At 36.7% G+C, this 23220-nt stretch overlaps 1 protein-coding gene across 9 annotated transcripts in view; it reads left to right on the top strand.

Annotated features, from left to right (window-relative positions):
• Positions 1-23220, top strand: part of PARP8 (poly(ADP-ribose) polymerase family member 8) — a 174437-nt gene that overhangs the window by 117801 nt on the left and 33416 nt on the right. For all 9 annotated transcript variants that reach the window (XM_082723240.1, XM_082723239.1, XM_082723236.1 and 6 more), the window contains 5 exons: positions 4567-4633; positions 11335-11460; positions 11848-12412; positions 14021-14071; positions 14180-14275. In XM_082723240.1, the coding sequence (XP_082579366.1) occupies positions 4567-4633; positions 11335-11460; positions 11848-12412; positions 14021-14071; positions 14180-14275 (905 nt within the window). The remainder of the gene's footprint in view (positions 1-4566; positions 4634-11334; positions 11461-11847; positions 12413-14020; positions 14072-14179; positions 14276-23220) is intronic.

Genomic DNA, 23220 nt, shown 5'->3' with positions numbered 1-23220 from the left:
CTGGGATCGAGTCCCACATGGGGCTCCTGCTCAGCAGAGAGTCTGCTTCTCCAGCTGACCTCTCTTCCTCTCATGCTCTCTCTCTCTCATGCTCTCTCTCTCTCTCAAATAAATAAAATCTTTAAAAAAAAAAGAAAAAAAATACGTAGGAAAATTTCTTATTTTGAAAAAGTTTCTGTTGAGTCACCTCTTTTCTATTTTTGTATAATGATTTCTACTTAAATAATCAACTCTTAATATAAAAGCATATGATTTAATGCCAGGCAGAGACAACTAGATGTTACATATTTTTACTGTGATTATTTCAAATGTATAGAAATGCAATAAAAAAGAAAAAGAATTACTCATAATCCCTCTATAGTGAGAAACCTGCAAATAGTTTGGTGTTTCTCTTTCCTGTGCACGCCTGGCTCATTTTCATAAAGTTGACATTGAACTGCGTAGTTTATGTACCTTATTATTATGTCATGAGACTGTTCTCAAGTCATTAAATATTCTGAAATGGAATAATTTTTAATATCTGCACAATATTCCAGCTTATAGGTATATGTGTTTTTGCTGTTCCCCCAAATACTGTGCTATATGGTTAATTATTTTTCTTTCTTTAGGGATTTGATATGTGACCGTTTGATTTTATTCTGTTTGTGGTTAAAAGAAAGAGCAGCTCTTATGTTTGAACTTTTTTTTTTTTTTTTTAATTTATCAGGGTTAGGAACAAAATTGGGTCAGTTCATTTCTACTCACACTACTCCATCTGTGTGAGATGAGAATGTGGCATGCTTTTATGTAATCTTACCACTGTTACTCATTTTTGAAATATAATCTTGAATTTTAGGCAGAGATTTTCCTTCTCAATGTCTCTTTAAAGATTTGCTATATTTGCATAAATATATATGTATTTACTACATTTGCATAACAAAAATTTTTTTGGGTAAATGTTCTAATAATTATATTCCAATTCACATTTAGATGATTTTATTATTTGGTACACCTTCTTTGGTATTACAATTCATCCATAATTTAGTCCTTCTGTTTTCATTTCTATTGGTTGATTTGCCTACCTAATAGTTTATAAACCAAGGAAACATGAGGATTCTTCTTTTTTTCAAACCTCAGAATGACTCTGATTTTGTGAATGAGACAAACTTGGCCAACCATAAGTTTATTGGGTCATAATAGTTCCCCCTCAAAAAAAGGTAAAAATACTTTAGAAACCTCTGCTAGCTTGTGTCTGAAGTGTTTTAATTTTGTTCATTTGTAAGACATCTACTTTGGTGTTGCTTGTGTTTTGTTATGTGTACTTATTGGGCTATTTTTTCCCTTTTTTTCCTTACTATTACCTTTCAGTGGTACCCTTTGGTCTTAATTCACCTCAAGCAAGTTTTATGAATAATCCAAGGTTGAAACTGACCTAGTTAACAGCTGTTTTTGAAAAAATTCATTGCTAGGTTTTGGAAATGTATGAATAATACTTATTTGAGCTGTAATATTTGATTAGGGCTAATCTGACAAAATATCTGTAAGTGAACAGGAATGATAAGAATTAAAGAAAAACACCTCCTTATCCACTTTAATATTAAAGATAAGGACTATTTTCCTTGTATATGAGGAAATACATTTTAAATAAAAAGACATGATTTTTCTTATTATGTATTTTTTCAGAATTGCTCTTGTATAAGCCTAGTTTCTGATTTGAAGGGCAAGGCTGCTTTCAGTTTAATGCAATAAATAGCCAACATTATGAAAAATGTTTTTCTGTACAAATCATCTCATCATTGGTACTGTACATGTATGTGATGAGTGTTAGGATCATTTCCAAGTATCTTAAGCGTCCCTCACTTACTGCCTTCCCAACCTACATTATATGAAAGACTAGGAAAAATCGAGTAACTTTCACCTTTTTTAAAACATGAAAATGTTTCTGTAGTGCATTCTGTCAAGTTCTTCCTCAGTCTGTTGTTCCTAAAACTGAACCCTATTGGGGAATTATTTGGTTATTTTAAGGTAACTTTTAAATAGATTTAGGAAGGATAGACATTTTTATTCCTTTAAAGGAAGGCTTGTTTGTTGTTTTTAGTTTTAGGTATCAGTACCGTTCTGTGTTTTTTGTTTTCTGTTTTTCTGCATGAGGTCAGTAATTTTAGCTAAATTTATTCATGAGTACTTGTTAGTTTAATGGGACTTTTATATTCCAGTTTATTTTCTAACTGATCATTAGTTATCAGAAAGCTATTACTTGAGGAAATTTTTATAAAAATTGGGTGCCTGGTGGCGTAGTTGGCTAAGCGTCGGACTCGATTTCTGCTCAGGTCATGGTCTCAGGGTTATGAGATTGAGCCCCGCATCAGGCTCTGCGCTGAGTGTGGAGTCTGCTTAAGATTCTCTCTCTGCCCCTTCTTCCTGCTCTCACACATACACACATACACATGCTCTCTCGGTCTATCCCTCAAAAGAATTATACAAATCTAAAACATTTTTAGATTTACAGAAAAATTGCCAAGGTAGTATTCCATGTCCCCATACACTCTGCATCCAGTTTCACTGATTATTAATATCTTCTGAATACATTCAAGTTAATTAATAGTAATAATTAATTTCATTAATTTAATAATAACACAAGTTTTATCACTTGAATCTTGGAACATTTTTGGAAGTACCATCTTGTTAGCTGTTTTAGTATATTCTAAAATTTAAGTCATCCAGATTTTATACTGCTAGTTGAGTCAGTGTTTGTAACTTACATTTCCCTAGAAGATTTATCCTTTTGGTAAAATATTGATGTTTATTTTCATCAGACTGTTATTCACAGTCTGAATAAGTTTTGGTCTTTGTATCATTTATTTGTAGGAATAATGTATATATCCAGGGTAAATATTTGTGTCTATTATATCTCTTTTCTCTCCCTCTCTCTCTCTCTCTATGCATCTTATACAGTTTCTTCCAGTGATAATTTCAGTTCTTCTAGTGCATTTTGGATTTTTCTGCATTTTTTAAAAAAACAGGTCCCTTTTGTTTCTCTGCTTCCATCTCCCCAGTTATTTTATTCCATCTACCTGGGAAGAAATTGTGTCTTCTTAAATCTTCTAAGAGAGCACAGCAAGTTCCACTTTTGTCATCTTTCTCTAAAAACAAAAAATAATAAGATAAAAATCTGCTGAGTTTCCAAGATGTTAGGATTTTTTATTCATTTTTTAATTTCTGTAGCCCTCGATTTGGGACAGGAGGGATTTGAGTGATGTCCACTCAGTTCCTCAGTCTGTACCTAAGGATTGGAATGCTTTTGGAAAAGGAACTGATTGATGGTTCTAGCACCAGTTTTCTTTGATGAGTGGAGTGTTTGTGTCCCAGAGTAATAGCCAACCCAGGGGGTGAGGAAATTGAGGGTGCCAATTTGGTTTCCAGTGTGGGACATGTGTGGTCTGAGAATGTCCTGTTAACAAGACGGTTTACCACCTCCACCGATCCAGACCACAGCATCTCTTGCCAATTACTTTAATAAGTTCCTGAATGATTTTCCTACTTCTCCCCTTGTTTTCTACAGAGATCTTATGCTGCCACACCTGTGGTCCTTCTCAGATCTCCGTTTCTAAAGTGATACCTTGTTCACTGCTCTGTGGCTCCACTGGTCTCTTGCTCTTCCTAGAATATTGAGGCACATTTCTCCCTTAGGGGCCGTGCCATTGTGATTTCCCCTGGATAGGACACTTTTTTCTTCTGCCATGCTATCAAGTGCTGGAACATATTTTTCCCATGTAACCTTTACTCCAAGACCCTTTCCCTTCTTTATTTTCCCCCAGAACCTTTACCACCATGTGGTAGTCTTTTTTTTTGTTTGTCTCCTTCCACTAGACCAAGGCTTCATGGGGACAGGGATATTTGTGTATGTGGGTTTTATTTTTTGTTTTGTTTTGTTTTTTTGCCATTCTATCTATAATGATTGGCACAGTGGACACTCAGATAGATATTCTTTAATAAACCCATGAAGAATGAATGGCGAGTGACTTTTTCAGAGATTATTAAATTCATAAACATCATAGTTATTAGCTTACAGAAATGCATGTACCTGGTAAAAACACATGACAGGTCCCCTAGTGAAAGGCAAGTCTCCTATATCTCATCATCCACTGTTTTATTGCAAAAAGAAAAAAAAGAGTGTGTTGTTCATACAAACATGCCTCTTCCACTTACAGAATCATGTACAAACTATCCTACATATTGCTATTTACACTTACATATTTTTTGGCGATTCTTCATCATTATACATATGATACTCTTATGCACATATGTTATATGTTAGTGTATGGTATCTAATGACCAAGAATGATCTCCAAAATCTATATATATATATGAAGCATAAATAGCAATGTTATAGGACTGGTGTATGCTATTTTAAAATATGTATGTGTGTATAAATATGTTTTACATACTATATAATATGTAAATGTATAATATATTTATGTATGTGTACATAATGTACTGTATCATATATATTCCTTTTTGGTCTTTTCCCTGTCTAATGGTTAAGTTTCAGCTCAACATTTCGACTGATTATTTTTTCCTTTGCAGTGCCCACTGTTGATGTCTTTCAGATTTCTACAAAAGAGCGATTTGGACTGGGACATCAGCTGAAGAAGTAAGTTTCCCAAGGGGGGAAAAAAAAATTTCTTTGAAAAAGAATTGATTTCTCATTTTGCTCACTCCTTTCCCCTGTTTCTTATCAAAAGAGTTTTTTGAAGTGAGCCCCTTGGGAGAGGAACTCATCTGATGCCAAGAACTGCATCAGTAGTGTAGCTGGCAGAGCTCTCCGCTTGAAGCAGCCGCCATCCTTGTTTGCCTGCCCAGGTCCGGTCTCCTCCCTCCCTGCCCTTGCCTGTGGAGGCTAATCTGTGTGGGTGCAGGTTCTAATGTGTCGCTGTGGCTATAGGTGACCAACAGAGGAGGAAATAGTATAAGAAGGGAGTATTTATTGCCTTTGATTTCCACCTTGAGTTGACTAGTCCTTCAAATGGAGCTTTCTTCTCTGCTCTAGGCCATAGCCTATGCATAACTCTCTCTCTTATTGGGTTCCTTACAGTTTCCCTCTGCTTGTTCTTGGGGCCTAGAGGTGGTAACAGTCAACAGCCACTGGCCCTGGCTGACTGCACTGTGCTTAGCTCCTCTGCTTACACTCTTAAAATGATCATTCCTTTTTCAAATAAACCCTTTATTTCCTCTTTGGACCTTTTCTAATGCAATGATTGAATTTATATTTTATGAGCATAAAATTACTCAAGTCAAAATGACTTGTAAAACTTGGTAGTGTATAGTTAAAATTAAATTTAGTAAATCCTATGCTATATACATCAGCTATAAAAATTTGTATTACTGGGACTTCTGGGTGGTTCAGTCGGCTAAGTGTCTGCCTTCGTCTCAGGTCATGATCCCGGGGTCCTGGGATTGAGTCCTACATCAGGCTCCCTGCTCAGCAGGGAGTCTGCTTCTCCCTCTGCCTGCTGCTCCCCCTGCTTGTGCTCTCTCTCTCTGTCTCACAAATAAATAAGTAAAATCTTAAAAAAAAAAAAAAAAAAAAGAATTTGTATTACTGGAGAATTCCTAAAGGATTATTTATTCTTCTGAATATACAAATTTTACTTCAATTTAAATTTATCATTAGATTATTATATATTTAAACACATGGTTTGCACCCTCCGCGATGATTCAGTTCATGCATTCACCTGTATTTTAATGAATTTTAATTGGGCATCAGACATTAGTCTTTATTGAGCAATGTTCTAAGAGAAAGTACTTTGAAACTTTTTATTTCATTTACTACATAGGGAATGTATTGCAGTCATTTTACTTGAGATTATTATGTAAGAGAAAGCTTGTGTGTGTTATAAAGGGTTGTATATATTATGTAGCTCTAGAATTGTCTTAAGTTTTTATGACTTGACATTGTGCAAATATGAGTTATATGTGGATCACATTTGAAAGGAAATTAAGATATGGTAGTATTCTTGCAAATTCCCAGTGTTGGGTTTAAATATGAATATATAAAAATTAGATAATAAACCCTTAATGTTTTGAATTGCACATCTCTAAAACTAAATTTACAACATATGTTTAGCACATTGTAGAATGCCATGTGGCTTCTTTATAAGCACTTAAAAATTTTCTTATTTTTCTGCACTAGGATTAAGTGTGCTTTTCCAGTGGAATTGGTTTTTTTGTTTGTTTTGTTTTTTGAAGATTTTATTTATTTATTTGAGAGAGAGAGAGCCTGAGCAGAGTGAGAGGCAGAAGGAGAAAGCAGACTCCCTGCTGAGGTGGGAGCCCAACCTGGGGTCTGATCTCAGGACCCACAGATCATGACATGAGCCAAAGGCAGATGCTTCACGGACTGAGCCCCTCTCAGGTGCTGCTGGTTTTGTTTTCTTAATTGGATTTTGTTTTCTGTGTTGAGCTAGTATCTTACAGATCTTGGAGCTAAGCATGGTGCCTGCCTCTATGTTATGCCATCCAAGTTGATTACCACCATACCTTGGCACATCTTCTGTATTTTTTTCCCCTCCTGTGATGTTTTTTACCCTCACCCAATTTTCTTCCTTGTTTTTAATTTTTTTTCCTAATTAAATAACTTAAAAGGGCATTTTTAGGTTCACAGCAAAACTGAGAACAAGATACAGAAATCTCCCATATACTTCCTATCCCCACATATGCGTAGGCTTCCAGCTATCAATGTGTCCTACCAGAAAGGTACATTTGTTAGATGATGTTAATGTTGATGAATGTACATTGATACCTATTATCCAAAGTCCATAGTTTTACTTTATGTACTTTTTTAGCCACTTAACTTTTTTTTTTTTTAAAGTGAAATGAAGTAGGTCCAGATGAGCCAAGAATGGCAAAAACACAGAAATCTTGGAATATGTAACTTTCTGCCTTTTAATGATGTCTGAGTATGTTGTTTGGACTCAGAAAAAGAAATGATGTGTATAATTCTAACTCTGAGAAATTAAGGAAAGCTGTGTTCTGTATTCATTGTTTAATCGCTTTATAGAATATGTAACATTTTATTAATATTTCCATCTAAATGTTTAACATATTAAAAAGGTTAATTACTTCTAAGGGTAAATTTTAGTTCTATGGACAGTTTAGTATACAGGCTAGAACTTTTTCTTAATAGATTCCTGTTAAATTTTAATCTAATTTATTTTTCCTTAAATTATAAATAACTGGGTTTGCTGGTTATCCTTTCTAGTCTAAAATTACATGATTTCCAAAAATATGATCTCATCCTCACAGTAAGTCATAAGAGAAAACTGAAATTTTCCAGAAACATAGCAAGTTAAGAAGGCAGACTCAAAATCTAGGCCTTTTGTTATCACTACTCTGGTTTGTTTTCAGCAAATAAGAAACACTCATTAAACTTTTCCTGTGATTCTTTATCTGGTGTGTTTCTGGCTACTAGACGGGCTTAATAATGATTGCAGGAACAAATGCATACACAGTGCTTATTGTATGTGAAGTGCTATTCTAAGCACTTTATGTACATTAACTCACTGGATCTTGACCACAGTGCAAAACAGCAGGTGCTGTTACTATCCACATTTCCTAGATGATGAAACCGAGACCCAGAGAGATTAAGCAGGGTGCTAAGGTCACAGTGAGAAAGTGGCAGAGCCAGAATCTGACCTCAGAGCAATACTTTTGACCCATCCACCAACCTGCTTCTCATATAATCATAGGAATCCCTTTGCTTTATTTAAGACTTGGGATATGTTTTTGGCACTGAATGAATATTGGGAGAACATGAAGGCATTAAAAGAGCCCGAAAGAAAAAAATAAGTATTGACCCAAAACAGATGTAGTATAGTGGTCAGCCTCATATTAAGTATCTATCATTCAAAGGCTAAATATGGCATAGGCCATGGAAATATTCATCTTTTTTTAAACAGTGAATAGTTAAGTGAAAGTTTTTTTTTAAATGAAATTAAATTTAATTTTTTTTCAGTGCTCCAAAATTCATTGTTTATGCACCACACCCAGGGTTCCATGCAGTATGTGCCCTCCTTACTACCCACCACCAGGCTCTTAAATGATATATGACTTGATGCTGAATTTGCATCAATCAAACTTAAGTTGTTTTTAAAAGGAAAAAACAAAAAGCCTTGCAAATCTCCAGTATTGCCTTAAATACATACAAACATAAAATTAGGTATAAATTCTTCATCTGTTGAGTTTGCATTTATAAAATGAAATTCAATGTATAACTGAAGTGCAAATTAAAATAAAAGTCGCATTTCAATTGTCAAATGAGTACGTTCATTTGATTTGATGCATGATGCAATCTGGCTGAAGCTGTTAGACCACTACAGGTTGAATATAGTGCTGGCTCCTCCAGTGCATATTCCTTTTGAAATCAGCATGAAGAAAAGCATAGCTTTGCCCACATATACTCCCTTTTCTTTGTTGGAACTACCTTTGTTGAAACAGCTGACTATGACATCGTCTTGTGTAGTTGATCTTTGACAATGGCAACTGTAGTAACTCTTCACAGTGCCGGCATAATAGTAAACACAAACACCGGTGGGAGCATTAAAATCTCTGGATGGCTCTCAGGTATCAAGAGGTGACCTTTAGACCACATGTGTTCCTATGTATATTTCACATTACCATGGACGCTGAACACAACATTAACTGTGTTACAGGACAGTTGACTCCACCTTTTGAATCCAAGAACATCTAGGGGTTTTGGGGTCCAAGTTGAAGAGCTATTGGTTTCAGATGCTGAGGTCACACTTTGGAATGCTAATGCAATACAAAGTTGGAACAACTTTAGCTATAGTTATTTTTTATTTATTTATTTTTTTGTTCCAGTTCATCTATCAAGAATTAGAAAAGCACCTGTTAGGTTTCTTATCGAACGGTATATAGGAATGGCAATTTTCTTATAGGAGAAAAAGAATCTGAATCTGCTTGGTATGAAGAGTGGTATCACTTGGGGATTTCAGGTTAGGTACAGGGACAAATGAAGACCCTAATATTACTGTTAAACTTAAATCATGCTGAAATCTTGGGTGAAAAAAAATCTTCAAAAGTAAAGTGTTAAATTAAAAAAAAAAAAATTCCATTAGCCTGAGCTTGAAGGTGAATTTACTGCAGACCGCATCATTGAGTGCCGTTTTATCCCCTACTTCCTCACTACCTCTCTAGCTGAAAAGGCCCCCAAATAATCCAGAAATGCCTTTCTTCTGAACTCATCTAAGCTTGCTGACTAAAGGCTGGAGTACTAAGTTGAGGTTGTACTTTCTAGTTACTGATGATAATTTGATAGAAACTGAGGATCTTGAGAAATTAATAATGGTCTTCGTGCTAAGAGTCACACCTGTTTGAGTAGCATATGTTAGCATCAGTCAGTCTGTACTGGATAACATAGGTGTTGTGGTTTTGCCACTTATTAGCCAGGCTAAATTGGGAAGATTTCTGTCTTTAACCTTATTTGTGAAATGTGTAGAATAATAGCTCCCTGAGGGTGTTGAGAGTTAAAAGAAAAAAAAAATCTGTTATAAGCATTACCCCTTGGTGTATTATAAATGGTAAGTATTGGTACCAATTATTTTTTTTTGTTTATTTATAACAATAAATGCTCCAAAAGCAATAAACTGCTCCAAAAGCAATCTGTGTTAGAAATAACTTGAGAAGAACATAAAAAGCAGACAATGCTGAATTGACTTTTGAAAAAAAATCAGAATATTGGGGGCGCCTGGGTGGCTCAGTGGGTTAAGCCGCTGCCTTCGGCTCAGGTCATGGTCCTGGAATCCTGGGATCGAGCCCCGCATCGGGCTCTCTGCTCGGCGGGGAGCCTGCTTCCTCCTCTCTCTCTGCCTGCTTGTGATCTCTCTCTGTCAAATAACTAAATAAAATCTTAAAAAAAAAAATCAGAATATTTAATTTATTGTATACAGAATGCTTAATTATAAAATTTCACACTTGAATCTCAGCCTTCATGGACCCTCTGCCCTTGCCACTTGAATCCCAGCTTCAAGGATCTGAGAAGCTGTCGCATTCAGGGACCCTTCTCAGAAAACAATGCTGTGACAGAGTCTGAGATGATGTTCCAGAATTCTTTGCTACAAAAACAGTGATGTGCTGTGGTCTTGACTTAGAAAATACTGAGATCAGGAGTTATCAAATTCCTGCTTTATGATGGTCACTAAAGGCTTTTTTAGAGTCACACAATTTATTTTTATTTTTTAAAGATTTATTTGCTCTTTTAGAGAGTGTGAGCATGCATATGCAGGAAGGGGAGGGGCAGAGGGTGAGAGAGGGAGAGAAATTCTCAAGCCAACTCCGTGCTCCCACCCCAGGCTCAATCTCATGACCCTGAGATCATGACCTGAGCTGAAACCAAGAGTTGGTCACTTACCTGACTGAGCCACCCAGGCCCCCCAAGACACACAGTTTAGTTTTTTGTTTGTTTGTTTGTTTGCTTTTTTTTTTTTTTTAAACAGTGTGTTTTAAAGTGAATGGGCTGTGCAGAGAGAGAAAATTTGCTGATTTCATATTTCTCCATAGAATCAGTTTTACGTGTTTTCCTTTTACTTAACGATTTCACGGTTTCATTTTATTTCCCTTTTCATGAAGAAAATTGCATAAGCAAATCAACTGAAAAGAAATGGACTTTACTTGTATCTTAAGTGATAAAATCATAATTACTACCAAACATTATTTCAAAACTGTGTTTCTGGCACCAGCAAAATAATTCCGAATTTGCTTTTGGCTAAAGAACTTTGGCTAAAGTTGTTTAAAGGCTGCCCTTCTAAATCTTTTTATAGCCTCTTATTTTATCAATTCTTTTTTTAAAAGAGATATTTATTTATTTGAAAGAGAGAGAGAGCGCGCAAGAGAGCAGGAGCACCAGTGGCGGGGGAAGGGGGAGGATAGAAGCAGAAGGAGAAGCAGTCTCCCCGCGGAGCAGGGAGCCCAATGCAGGGCTTGATCCTGGACCCTGGGACTATAACCAGAGCCGAAGACAGATGCTTAAGTGACTGAACCATCCAGGCGTCCCTAATTTTATCACTTCTTTCATCGTTCACGTTATTAATTGTATTGCAGTAATCAATGAGTTATTAACCAAAATGCAGTAAAGTCATAGACATTAAGTCAGAGACATAGTCAAAGTCATACATGGGGCTTTCCTACATATGGGACCATCTCGTATGATGCGAAGTTAGAATCTCACCAATTCCCGTGCATTGATTTTCCTTCGATAAATACGTCCTCCACGTAATACGGAAATGGCCTATTACATTCTCTTGGAACCGTGATGACAGAGTTCCTTTGGATTGACAGGATCATGCAGACATTCGTTACACAGCAGTGGAAACAGAGCAAAGACAAATCGAACTGCCTGCACAATAAGAAGCTGTCAGAGAAGAAGGTGAAATCTCCCCTGCATTTATTTTCTACCTTGCGCAGGTGGGTAGCAGATGACTTCTCGGTTGTCTTTCTCGATTCTGACCACGGGCTACTCCACGGTTAGGTCCTTCCGAGCATTCTTTAAGATGGTCTCGGCATCCACGCATGTTCTGTGTGACTTCAGAGGACTGACTAGGTCCTGTCGATTCCCTCAAAAACGTGGCTCCTCGTTTCCGCATTCGGAGGGTTTGTTTCCGTCCCACGTGGTTGCGATGGCGATGGCGGCTCGGCGGCCGTGCTCGCAGTGCGCATGCTCGCACTTTCTCTTTGCGCGGGAGGGGCTGTAGCTCCACGAGGCGGGCCTTGTCGCGCCGTGCGGTTGACGGAGCCTCCGCGGTGTGTCGCGCTCCGGGTTTGCCCCGTAGTAACTGCTGTTCCGTTTTCAAGGTCGCCAAGTTACCCTCCCCCCGGTTGTGGTAAAAGCAAATCCAAGCTGAAATCGGAGCAAGATGGGATCTCCAAAACGCACAAGCTGCTGCGGAGGACTTGTTCCAGCGCCGTCAAGACCGACGACGTGTGCGCCACCAAGTCTCACAGGACCTTTGGTCGCTCCCTGTCCAGCGACCCGAGGGCGGAGCAGACCGTGCCGGCAATTAAGTCGCACAAACTCTTGAACCGGCCGTGCCCCGCCGCCGTCAAGCAAGAGGACTGCCTCACCCTCAAGTCGCATAAACTGTTGACTCGGTCTTGTTCCGGAGACCCGCGGTGTGAGCACAACGCCGGCTTGAAGCCCCACAAACTGTTAAGCCGATCTTACTCCAGTAATCTCAGAATGGAAGAGCTGTACGGACTGAAAAGCCACAAGCTGCTCAGCAAGTCCTACTCCGGCGCTCCCAAGTCCTCCAAGACGGAGCTTTTCAAGGAACCTAACGCAGAGGGCAGGAGGCTCTCTCTCACCTCAGGGCTTATCGGTATCTTAACCCCGTCTTCATCGTCATCTTCCCAGCCTGCTGTGCGTAACTACTTTCCTCCTGAGTTCCTCAGGGTTAGCGAAGGGGCAGGACCGCGGTGGGGGGTGGGGGTGGGGGTGGGGGTGGGGGGTTCGTTTGGGCAGGTCTGGTAGAGGGAAGAAGTGAGACGCTCGTTTTTGTTTTCATGTTTGGGAATTTACCGTGTGTTTCTTTGGGGGTGTTAACTCGGCACGCCGGACACTGGCAACCGGTACTGGCACGTGCATTTTGACTCCGGGAAAAAATAAGTAACTCTAGCTGTTGATGGACGGTCCAGTCCAAATTCCTGTCGTGGCCCTGAATGCTGCTCAAACTGGAAGTCGGTCGGATCCACAAAGCTGATCCCTTTTAAGCGAGCCTGGCACTTTAATGTTTTATCAAGTAGCTTTATCTGGCCTCTAGTGCTCGTACATCGGTAGTGGAGGACAGAGTTTGTCGAATAATTAAATTCGGCAATTAAATGCCCTTCCTTTTCTGGATGAGGACATTTGCCTATGAACATCGTAACTTACGGAGAGAAGCAACCTCTACTTCTGTATGCCAGAGCTTTGCTTAAAGCTGCTTTCAGTGTCTACTTGATAAAACTGAAGTCACGTTATCCGGAAGCTTTTTGGTGGAGATGGGGCCGGAAGGTAACGGTATTCAAGCTTAAGCCCTCTGGGTGGTATTTTTACTGGGAGTCCGTCGTAGACAGCATTTACCTTTGGAGCGATCAGCATTATAAGCCGATTTCAGATAAAAGAAACAGACCTCTCTTCTGTATAGTAATTATGCAAAACAATCGATAAAAATGTTTTCTTCCAGTAAATGCGTGTGTGTGCTGGGGTAAGAGTGTACTTGACTCTTAACCATACATACAGATACACCTAACAGTAGATGGCATTGAAAAAAAAAATAAGATACATCTTCAGAAATTTGTGCTACTCTTGTATAGCTTTATTTCTAAAATTACATTGTAAATGATACCATGAAATTATACTTGTGTTAAGAAAATGTATGTAAGTATATTGATAGTTTCAGGTGGACCCCTAAAAACCCATTTCCTATCAAAAGGAAGTGTAAAGGACACTTAGAAAATAATGTTAAAATGTTAACATAGAAGGTTTCCCATGAGAATTTCACGTAAAAAAGATAATTTCACGTATTCTGTAAAAGAAAGTGTCTTACCATCTTCCTGTATAATTAAGCCTAATACAGTACAATAGTTTAGTGGTGTACCCCCTCAGTAGCTGTCTCCTATGTCCTTGGAGGAATAATTCTCATTGTAAAATAAGATGGAAATAATCTAAATGAGGAGATGAGAGCATTTGACAGTAAGTAGTAGTGGAAATGAGCTTTTGTGATCATTTAAAAATGCCAGTCATTTTTACTAGAAGATCAAAAATTAAGAATGCTGTTGGGTTAGCTTAGACAAGGCTTGTGGTAATAATGGCAGAAAGTGTATTATAATAAACTCTAAAATCTTGATGTCATGTTCAGTGATTTAATTCATATTACAGGTGACCCTAGATCACACACTTGTATTCACTGTTTCAAAAAGTCAAAGGCTGTAATTCATCTATTCTCTGAGTTAAAAAATTATTTTCTTCTTTTACTTTGCTTTTTTATAGCCAAATGGTGCCAAATGCATTCCAATACGAGACCGCGGCTTCCTAGTGCAGGTAAGATCCAAGCAAGCCATCCATTGCAGAAATATTTGAGCTTTTAATGGGTTTTCAAATTATCTATGAACTTGACTTCATTATTTCTCTTTGTTATTTTTTTTTCAGACAATTGAGTTTGCTGAACAGCGGATCCCTGTATTGAATGAATACTGTGTGGTTTGTGATGAGCCACATGTGTTTCAAAATGGCCCTATGCTTAGGGTAAGTTCTCATTGGTAGAATTTCAGTGTTGACATAGGATATAAAAGGGTTAAGATATTAAAATAAAGAATATAACTTGATTTACAGTGCATATTGTCTAATGAGCAAATTATTTAATACACACAGTGGTGTAATTTTGGCAAATGAATCACTATTTGTGAAGGAATCTGTGGAAGACAAGGTGTTTCATATTAGGAAAATATTTCCTAGCGTATTTCTTATATGTGCCTATCTATCATCTCTCTTTCCTTTCATCTATTTATATCTTCTGTCTACCTCTGTATTAATAGCAATAGATGTAGGTGTAGGTGAATAGGAAGAAAAATGTAGCTATAGATGTATATATGTAAACTTATGAACAGTGTTTCTTCAAAACCACACAATTTAAGATGCTTACCAGGAGAGAAAAGAGAAGTCGGAGGAGTTACACAATAGCACACAGAGAATCTGAATTTTAATGATTTCCAAAAAATGCCAGCTCACTGACACTTTTGAGGCATTACTGAGGGAGTATAGAAATAAGAATCAATGTGTGTATGTTCCCACAAAAAATAAATCTTTCCATTTATTTAGATATGTAGTTTGGGAGGAATGATCTGATTTCAAGTTTTTCTATAATTTTTAAATTGAGATAAAATTCATATAACATGTGTGGGGCACCTGGGTAGCTCAGTGGGTTAAGCCTCTGCCTTCAGCTCAAGTCATGATCCCAGAGTCCTGGGATTGAGCTCTGCATCGGGCTCTCTGCTCAGCAGGGAGCCTGCCTCCACCTCTCTCTCTGCCTGCCTCTCTGCCTACTTGTGATCTCTGTCTGTCAAATAAATAAATAAAATCTTAAAAAAAATTCATATAACGTGATTCACTCTTTTAATGTACACAATTCAATAGTTTTTAGTTTATTCACAGTGTTGTGGAACCATTACCACTGTCTTAATTCCAGAACATTTGCATTACCCAGAAATGAAATCCATAACTGGTAGTGGTCATTTCCAATCTTCTCCCTTCATCCTCTGGCAACCATTAATCTATTTTTTGTTTCTATGAATTTGCCTATTCTGGACATTTCATATAAATGGAATCATACATTATGTGGCCTTTTGCTTTTGGCTTCTCACTTAATATAATGTTTTCAGGGTTCATCCAGGTAGCATGTATCAGTCTGTATTTGTTTGTTTTTTTTGTGGGGGGTGTTTAATAATATTACATTACATGGATATATGACACGCATTTTCCATTCATCATTTAATAGAATTGCTGGTACATATGCTAACTTTAAGTGTTTGAGAAACAATCGAACTCCTTTTTTGACAGTGGCTGTACCACTTTATTTTCCCACAAGCAGTGTACGATGGTTCCAGTTTCTCCACATCTTCTTCAACACTTGTAATACTTCTTTTTATATAGCATCTCAGTGTGTGTGAAGTGGTATTTCATTGTGGCTCAGATTTGCACTTCTCAAATGATTAGTGATTTTGAGCATTTTATTGTATGCTTATTGGCCACTTGTGCATCTACTTTGGATAAATGTCTGTTTATATTCGTTGCCTGTTTTTAACTGGATTATTTCTCTTTGTTGTTGCGTTATTAGAGTTCTGTGTGTGTGTGTGTGTGTGTTCTGAATACTAAATTTTATTAGATGTGTGATTTGCAGATATTCTCCTATTTTGTGGGTTTTCTTTTTACCTTCTTGGTAGCATCCTGTGACATACAAAAGTTTTAAATTTTAATGGAGCCTATATTTATCAGCTGAACTGTTGGCCTAAGCCAAGGTCACAAAGTTTTACACCTACATTTTCTTTTATGTTTTATAGTTTCTGTCTTACAATTAAGTCATTGATCCTTTTTGAGTTAATTTTTGTGTATGGTGTAAGGTTGGGTTCTAAATTAATTCTTTTGTATGTAGCTATTCAGTTGGCTTAGCACTGTTAGTTGAAAAGAGCTTTCTCCATTGGATGATTGTGGTACTTTTGTTGAAAATCATTTCACTGTAGATGTATTGGTTTATTTGGACTCTTAATTTTATTCCACTGACCTGTGTGTGTATCCTTCCATCTGTGCTACACTGTCTTGATTACTGCGGCTCTGCAGTAAGTTTGGGAAGCAAGAAGTGTGTGTTCTCTAACTTCATTTTTCTTTTATAAGATAGTTTTCACTATCTTCACTGTTTGGGCTCCCTTGCATTTTTATGTGAATTTTAAAGTCAGCTCGTTCATTTCTGCCAAAAAAAAAAGAAGAAGAAGAAGAAAAAGGCAGGAAATTTTATAGGTTTGCATTTGGCTCCATAGGCCAGTTTGGGAAATATTGCTGTCTTAACAATTTTAACCCTTTCAATCCATGAACACAGGAAGTTTTTCCGTTTATTTGGATCTTTAAAAGTTTCTTTCTACACTATGTTGTAGTTTTCATTACTCAGGTCTTATACATCATTTGATAAATTTATTTTTTAGTTAGTTTATTCTTGTCACTCTAATCAACATTGTACTAGAGGACATAGCCAGGGCAATTAGGTAAGAAAAAATATTAGAAGGTATTCAGATCGGAAAGGAAAAACTAAAATGATCCTCATTTGCGGATGACATGAGTGCTGTGTGCTAGACCCTGTATAGATAGATATTTTGCATATTGCTTCCTTATTTGATTTTCACAAAACTCTTGTGGTTTATGTGTTTTTTCGCTCATAGTGCAAATAGGATTAAGATCGAAAAAGATCAAAAAATTTGTTCAGCATCACCCAGCCAGTATGGGTAGAAGCTGGACTTTGAGCCTATTTCTTCCTGACTTCAAAACTGCATCATAAGTGCTTATTGAAGGCTTCCTAAGTATAAGGCACCAAGCTAGATTCTTTTGAACTTTTTAAGAGAAATTTGTCCTGTTATTGGGAATATATATTTGAAAAGACAAATTATAAAGCCTAGAAAGAGAAAGTTTTGTCAGAGCTTGTTTGCATTTCAGGATGTATTCTTTAAGAAACACGTAATAACCATTTGTGATCATGATCTTTTGTCAAAGTCTAAGACATACTTAATTTTACTTGTTTATGGGAAACATATATAAAAAATTTATCTCACTGCTCATACACTATTCTTTGTCAGTCAGCTTTTTTTTCTCAAAGAGATACATCAATGTTACTCTGAAACCCAGATTAACTAAGGTGTTTGTTTGTTATTTTGATGTGATACATGGAAACGTGTAGTTACAATGAGAATAAGGAGAATCCTTTGGTCATTTCAGTTTATCCTTCCATCAGAAGGTCCATTTTTATTTTGTTAGTGTTCATCTGTGGATCTTGATCTGTTGCATGATCAATGGCAATGTGATCTTCACTCCAGAAGGTTATAATAATGCTATTGATGGCACATGCTTTTTGAGTGCCTTTTATGTGATCATGTGTTCAAAGTATTTTACATGGATTATTATTTGATTTAGTCCTCTCGTGATAACCCTGTGAGATGGGTATTATTATTACCTCTGTTTTACAGATGAGGAGAACAGTTTACTATCAACGTGGCTAGTAAGTGATAGAAATGAGACTCAACCCTAGCAGATGCACCAAGGCCACAGTTCTTTATCAGGATGCTACTCTTGACTCATGTACTTGAACTGACATGTAATTCTAACATGTAAATAGATTTCACATCCTGGATATTTTCTGCTCGTGTTGTGGTCCTTGTGGTTCAGTTACTGGCAACTCATTTCTATAGTAAGTGATAGAAGTATCCTGATTGCTATCAATATTCTCTGTGCTTGCTTCAATTTTTGTTTTACTTTAACTGTTTTATTCTGCACCAGAATTTCTTTCTAGAAGTGGAAGTCCTTTTGTAAATAATGATGTTTTCTAAGTAAGTATAGCTGGTTTTGTGCTGGTTTTATGTTGTTGCCATTCAGACTGATATCTAAGAAATCAGAAAACCTACTTGGGTTTCTTAAATAGAAAAATAAGTGACAGCTGAAATTAAATGAGGAAATGGAAGTCAAAGGAAGAGAAGTAAACAAAGAACTGCCTCTTGATTGTCTTAAACGGATATTTAACCTAAATCCAGCATACTCATTTTTTTTCTGTATCTCTCTTATATTTACATTGTAATATGTTTTACTGTAATTTTAATAGAAATGTATAAAATTATTGCACATAAAATTTCTTATGAAGTATTAATCACTAAACTGACTCATTGACCATTTATTCAGTGCAGATGACACATTGCAAACTGAAATAGCTCCTAGAGATGTAAAGAGGAGACATTATGTCCTAGTGAGTGATTAAATAAGTCAGATATAACTCAGGGTTCCAGAGAATTCTATATCTAATGTTCATTATGTTTGATCTCTTTCATTCAAAATTTGAAGTGTGTCTTATGTTTTTTCTCTTTTCTCTAAGCATGATTATTTATTGAATGACATAAATTGCCCTTTACTGCTATTTCCCAGAAGTCCTAACATTTTGGGCACTACTTGTACTCCTCTGTCACTTTACTCAGAGGTCTGAGTAAGCGTGTCATACTTTCTGAAACATGGGTACCTACCATGCTTACTGATTTAGAAATACCACAATGATCCACTTATCTCTTTGTTTACAAAGGTTATAAATGTCACTCCCAGGCATGAGACCTGACATGTAAAATTTTGCAAATGCATAAAAATCAAATTAACATCACAAGGATTGTTTTATAGTGTCCTGGATTTCCCATGTGGCAGTGCAGTTCGGATTATGATCAGAAAACCAAACCCAAACCCAATTGGTGGTTCTCTACATTTTGGAATCAACTAGAGTATTAAGGCAGCCAACTGTTGATGCTTTAAAATTTTGATTTTTGTCTTCATCCAGTGTTTTTGGATAACACAAAAATAAGGATTTATTGCCAGACTCACCACTGTTTTCTAAGCCTCTTCCTTCCTAGTGCCCTTGTCTTTATGTTATACTCACACTGAATACCATGATCCATGCAATTGTTTGTCTTCTTTTTTGAATCCTGTGGAAGGGCTGCTGAACTGGGTTGGAGAAAACCATGCATATGGTTGTAGGGATTAGGATCTCTATAGTTAGAAATTTATCATTGGTACTTGGCAGTCATTCTGTATGTCCCTGGCTAGTAGACTTTCCCATTTCCCAGATCAACATATGACATGAAAATTATGGACCTCATTTTCTTCTCCTGTCATGTGAAAATATCCCAGATTGCTTGCTGTGAATAGATTGATCAGGCTTGAGATTCTGGTATCTTTCTTTGAGTGTAATACCCAATTCCACTGAGGCAAAATCAGCTGAGACACCTGAGCTGTGGACCTTAGACAGATGTTTGTAACTAAGTTCTTATTTTCGGAATGAAATTAGCAGCGTCCAGTTATAATTTGGTCATAAGCTTAAGGCATTCCCATGATAATTGTTGAGAAACTGAGCATATAGGTAAACCTTGATATGTCCCATTTTACTTCTTAAGAGTAAAACAGGTAGGTCTTCCTGTATTTAGGTCTGACTTGAATGTTTGAAGAATGGATGGAAAAGCACACCCTGTTCCCTCCTCAACTCTTCCTCCCATCCCCCACCTCATGCCACAGAAGTAAGATTTCCATTTTTGAAATATAGGCTAAATGATAATTATACCAAACACTTTAATTCAGAAATACGGTTTTTTCAAACCAAGTAGAAAGAAATTGGTTTTAAGGCTCAAACAACAACTTAAGTTGTATGAGAAAATAGGAAACACTGTGTTGAAGCTTAAATGGGCATGAGCCTATATTAACTACAAATCTGCCTTGATCTCCATGGGATTCCTGTCTTTCTTTTAGCATGGTGAACTTGCCCCCGCCACCACCTACCCCGCCCCCCTCCCCCGCCCTGCCCTGAATGTCTGTCTTCCAAACCTTGAAAAGAACCTGAAGCATGGACTATAAAATCAGAAATACAAAGAGCTAAATAAAGGCTTGTAGGTTTTGAGTTTCTAGTAGCTATTCTTAATTATTCTTACATTTTCAACCCTAGTTTTTTAACTAGGAATTTTATTTACACTGCTCATTTCTTTTTTAACAAGAACAGTTTTAACACTAAATTAAGGGTTTCAATAAGCTATGGATATGAAAATAAAAATACTATTTCATAATAAGCTTCAGTGAAAATTTTATTGAACACTTACTTTTGTGTATGCATTGGTTTAAAACGAGAAGCAGCTGTGGTTATCCAGTTACCTAGTATTGTTAATATTTAAACAGCTCTGTTTACCTCAGGGAGATTTTCTAAGCCTCTTACCTTTCTTTCTTCTTGGTCTTATCAATCTGGTGCACTAGATGTCATTTTTTTATCCCTATTTTACAGATAGGAAAACTGAACCTGTGCACATGTGCTCCCATTGAAACAGTTACCACTTTTTGTCTGTTCTGTATATTGCGCTAACATGAAAAATTTTGTTTGAGTGGAAAAAGCATGGGAGAAAAGGTTTGAAAACCTCTCACCTACACCATGCTATATACAAATACATACATACTCTTGAGTTTTATCATTTCTATTTTTAGTAGGAAGCAATTTGAATTTATTGAAGACACAAACTTTCTAAAACACAGGTTCTAAAATATTCTTTAGGCTTAACCAGTTTTGAAATACATTTTCATTGCTCACATTTTAAATTGTTTTGATTCAATTTGTATTTGTCTTAGCTTTAAAACTTCTAAAATAAATCTTAGGGACATATAAAGTCATCTATGTGTTTAAATGGTGCATAATGAATGTTACATTGCAAAAAAAAATATGTATTGGAATGGCAAGAGGGACTTGTCATGTTTTTACAGTTCAAATTATAGGAACTAATTGCTTGAGGACAATAAAATAACATTAAGAATTGTAAATATTTTAGGAATTGAAACATTGTAAACTCAAAAATGAATTCATAAATGATGTATACATTTGGTTATATTGGGCATATACACTTTATATTAAATTATGTGCCGTAAAATACATCGTTACACTTATCCAGTAATATTTTTACCCAGTAAAATTTTTTAAATTTTTAATTTTTAAAAACTTTTTACCCAGTAAAAATTTTTAATATTTTCCCCAAAAATGGGTGTGTATGTTTTATTTATTTATTTATTTATTTATTTAGTAAGTAATCTCCACACTCAATGAGGGGCTTGAACTCACAACCTCAGTATCAAGAGTTGCATGCTCCACCAACTGAGCCAGCCAGGTGCCTCACCTATGTTCCATTTTTAATTGATGCTAGAGCTTTCTGTATAAATGGTACAGTCAGAGCAGAATATGTTGGGGGTGGGGGATTAGCTAAGAGTCAGCTAATCCACAATGTAATTTCTTATGTTTCATTAGGGAACAATGATTTGCTTCCTCTCTCTTTTTTTTTTTAAGATTTTATTTATTTATTTGACAGAAATCACAAGTAGGCAGAGAGACAGGCAGAGAGAGAGAGGGTGAAGCAGGCTCTCTGCTCAGCAGAGAGCCCAGTGTGGGGCTCAATCCCAGGACCCTTGGGATCATGACCTGAACTGAAGGCAGAGGCTTTAACCCACTGAGCCACCCAGTGCTCCCTTGGTTCCTCTTTCTTGAATAAGATGTTCTTTCTGTGAGCAATGAGACATCTAATCTTGATTACTTACTATGATTTGAGAACTCTTTTTTAGTGTGCTATTTTATGTTGACATTTTGAACTCAAAATGTGGATAAACATGGGAGCAGGGAGGATCAAAAGTTTACAAAAACTAGTTAGTAAATGTTTATCTGAAAATGTAACTGATTTATACCTCTGATACTGTCTTGAACTTTCTAGTACAAATGAGCAATAGAGGGACACCTGTGTGGCTCAGTGGGTTAAGCGTCTGCCTTTGGCTCAGGCCCTGATCTCCGGGGATTGAGCCCCACATTGGCTCGAGCATTGGGCTCCTTTCTCAGTGGGGAGTCTGCTTCTTCCTCTCCCTCTGCTCCTCCCCACACTTCTTACATTCTCTCTCTCTATTTCTCAATCTCTCAAATAAATATATTTTTAAATGAGCAATAGATTGTTATTTTAAAAATTCACTAGTATTTACTTAGTTTGGTGTTAATATAGCATAAATTAATCACCATATTACCTCTACATTTGCTATTTTAAAAAAGGGAAGATAAAATTGTAAGAATGTAATGTGTAGCTCTAATTTTTTAGTGCAGTAGCAAAAACTGCCCTTTCTTACCCTCAAAGTTTTATAGGGTATCTGACTTCCTTCTTCAAACAGTTGCAGGAAGCATATATTCCTAAAAGTCAGCCTTATACATTTCAACCAAAAAGATACAAGAAAGAAGTGTTCATAAAGTAATCAAGCCATAGCTTTATCATTAGGAATGTAGGTTTATAATTTAAAGTAAAGGGTCAGGGGCACCAATAGGGCTCAGATGGTTAAGCATCTCCCTTCAGCTCGGGTCATGATCTCTAGGTCCTGGGACCCTCTTTGGCTCCTGGCTCAGTGGGGAGACGTCCTTCCTCTCTCCCTCTGCCTCACTCCCTGCTCATGCTCTCTTTCTGTATCTCTCTGTGTCAAATGAATAAATAAGATCCTTTAAAAAAAAAAAGCAATGAGTCAGTTGGCAAGTTCATATGATCAGAGACTTGAGTATAATAAGGTCTGGGAGGGAGATGAAATGGAAATACAGAAGAAAGCTTTGAAATGTTGCTCATTTGTTACCCAAGATTAAAAAAAAAAAAATAGGTCAGGGCGAAATTGGTACAGATTATTTAAAACAAAATCAGGGTGGCACATGAATACCTAGGATTGGTGACAAAGTGTGTGTTAGAGATCTGTAAGAATAACTACACTATTTTTCTTCAGTCTTAGACATTTTTCCTACATTAAAATCAATATTTTATCCATCCAGTCTAGTGGAGTGTGAGATATTTTATTTCACTTCCACTTCCGTTGTTTAAAGCAACAACTTGGTACTGAAAAAGATAGTTTCTATCCTTTTAAAACAT

This window comes from Mustela nivalis, assembly GCF_964662115.1.
Source record: "Mustela nivalis genome assembly, chromosome: 3".
NCBI lineage: Eukaryota > Metazoa > Chordata > Mammalia > Carnivora > Mustelidae > Mustela > Mustela nivalis.
This window is presented reverse-complemented; position numbering and strand designations above follow the sequence as displayed.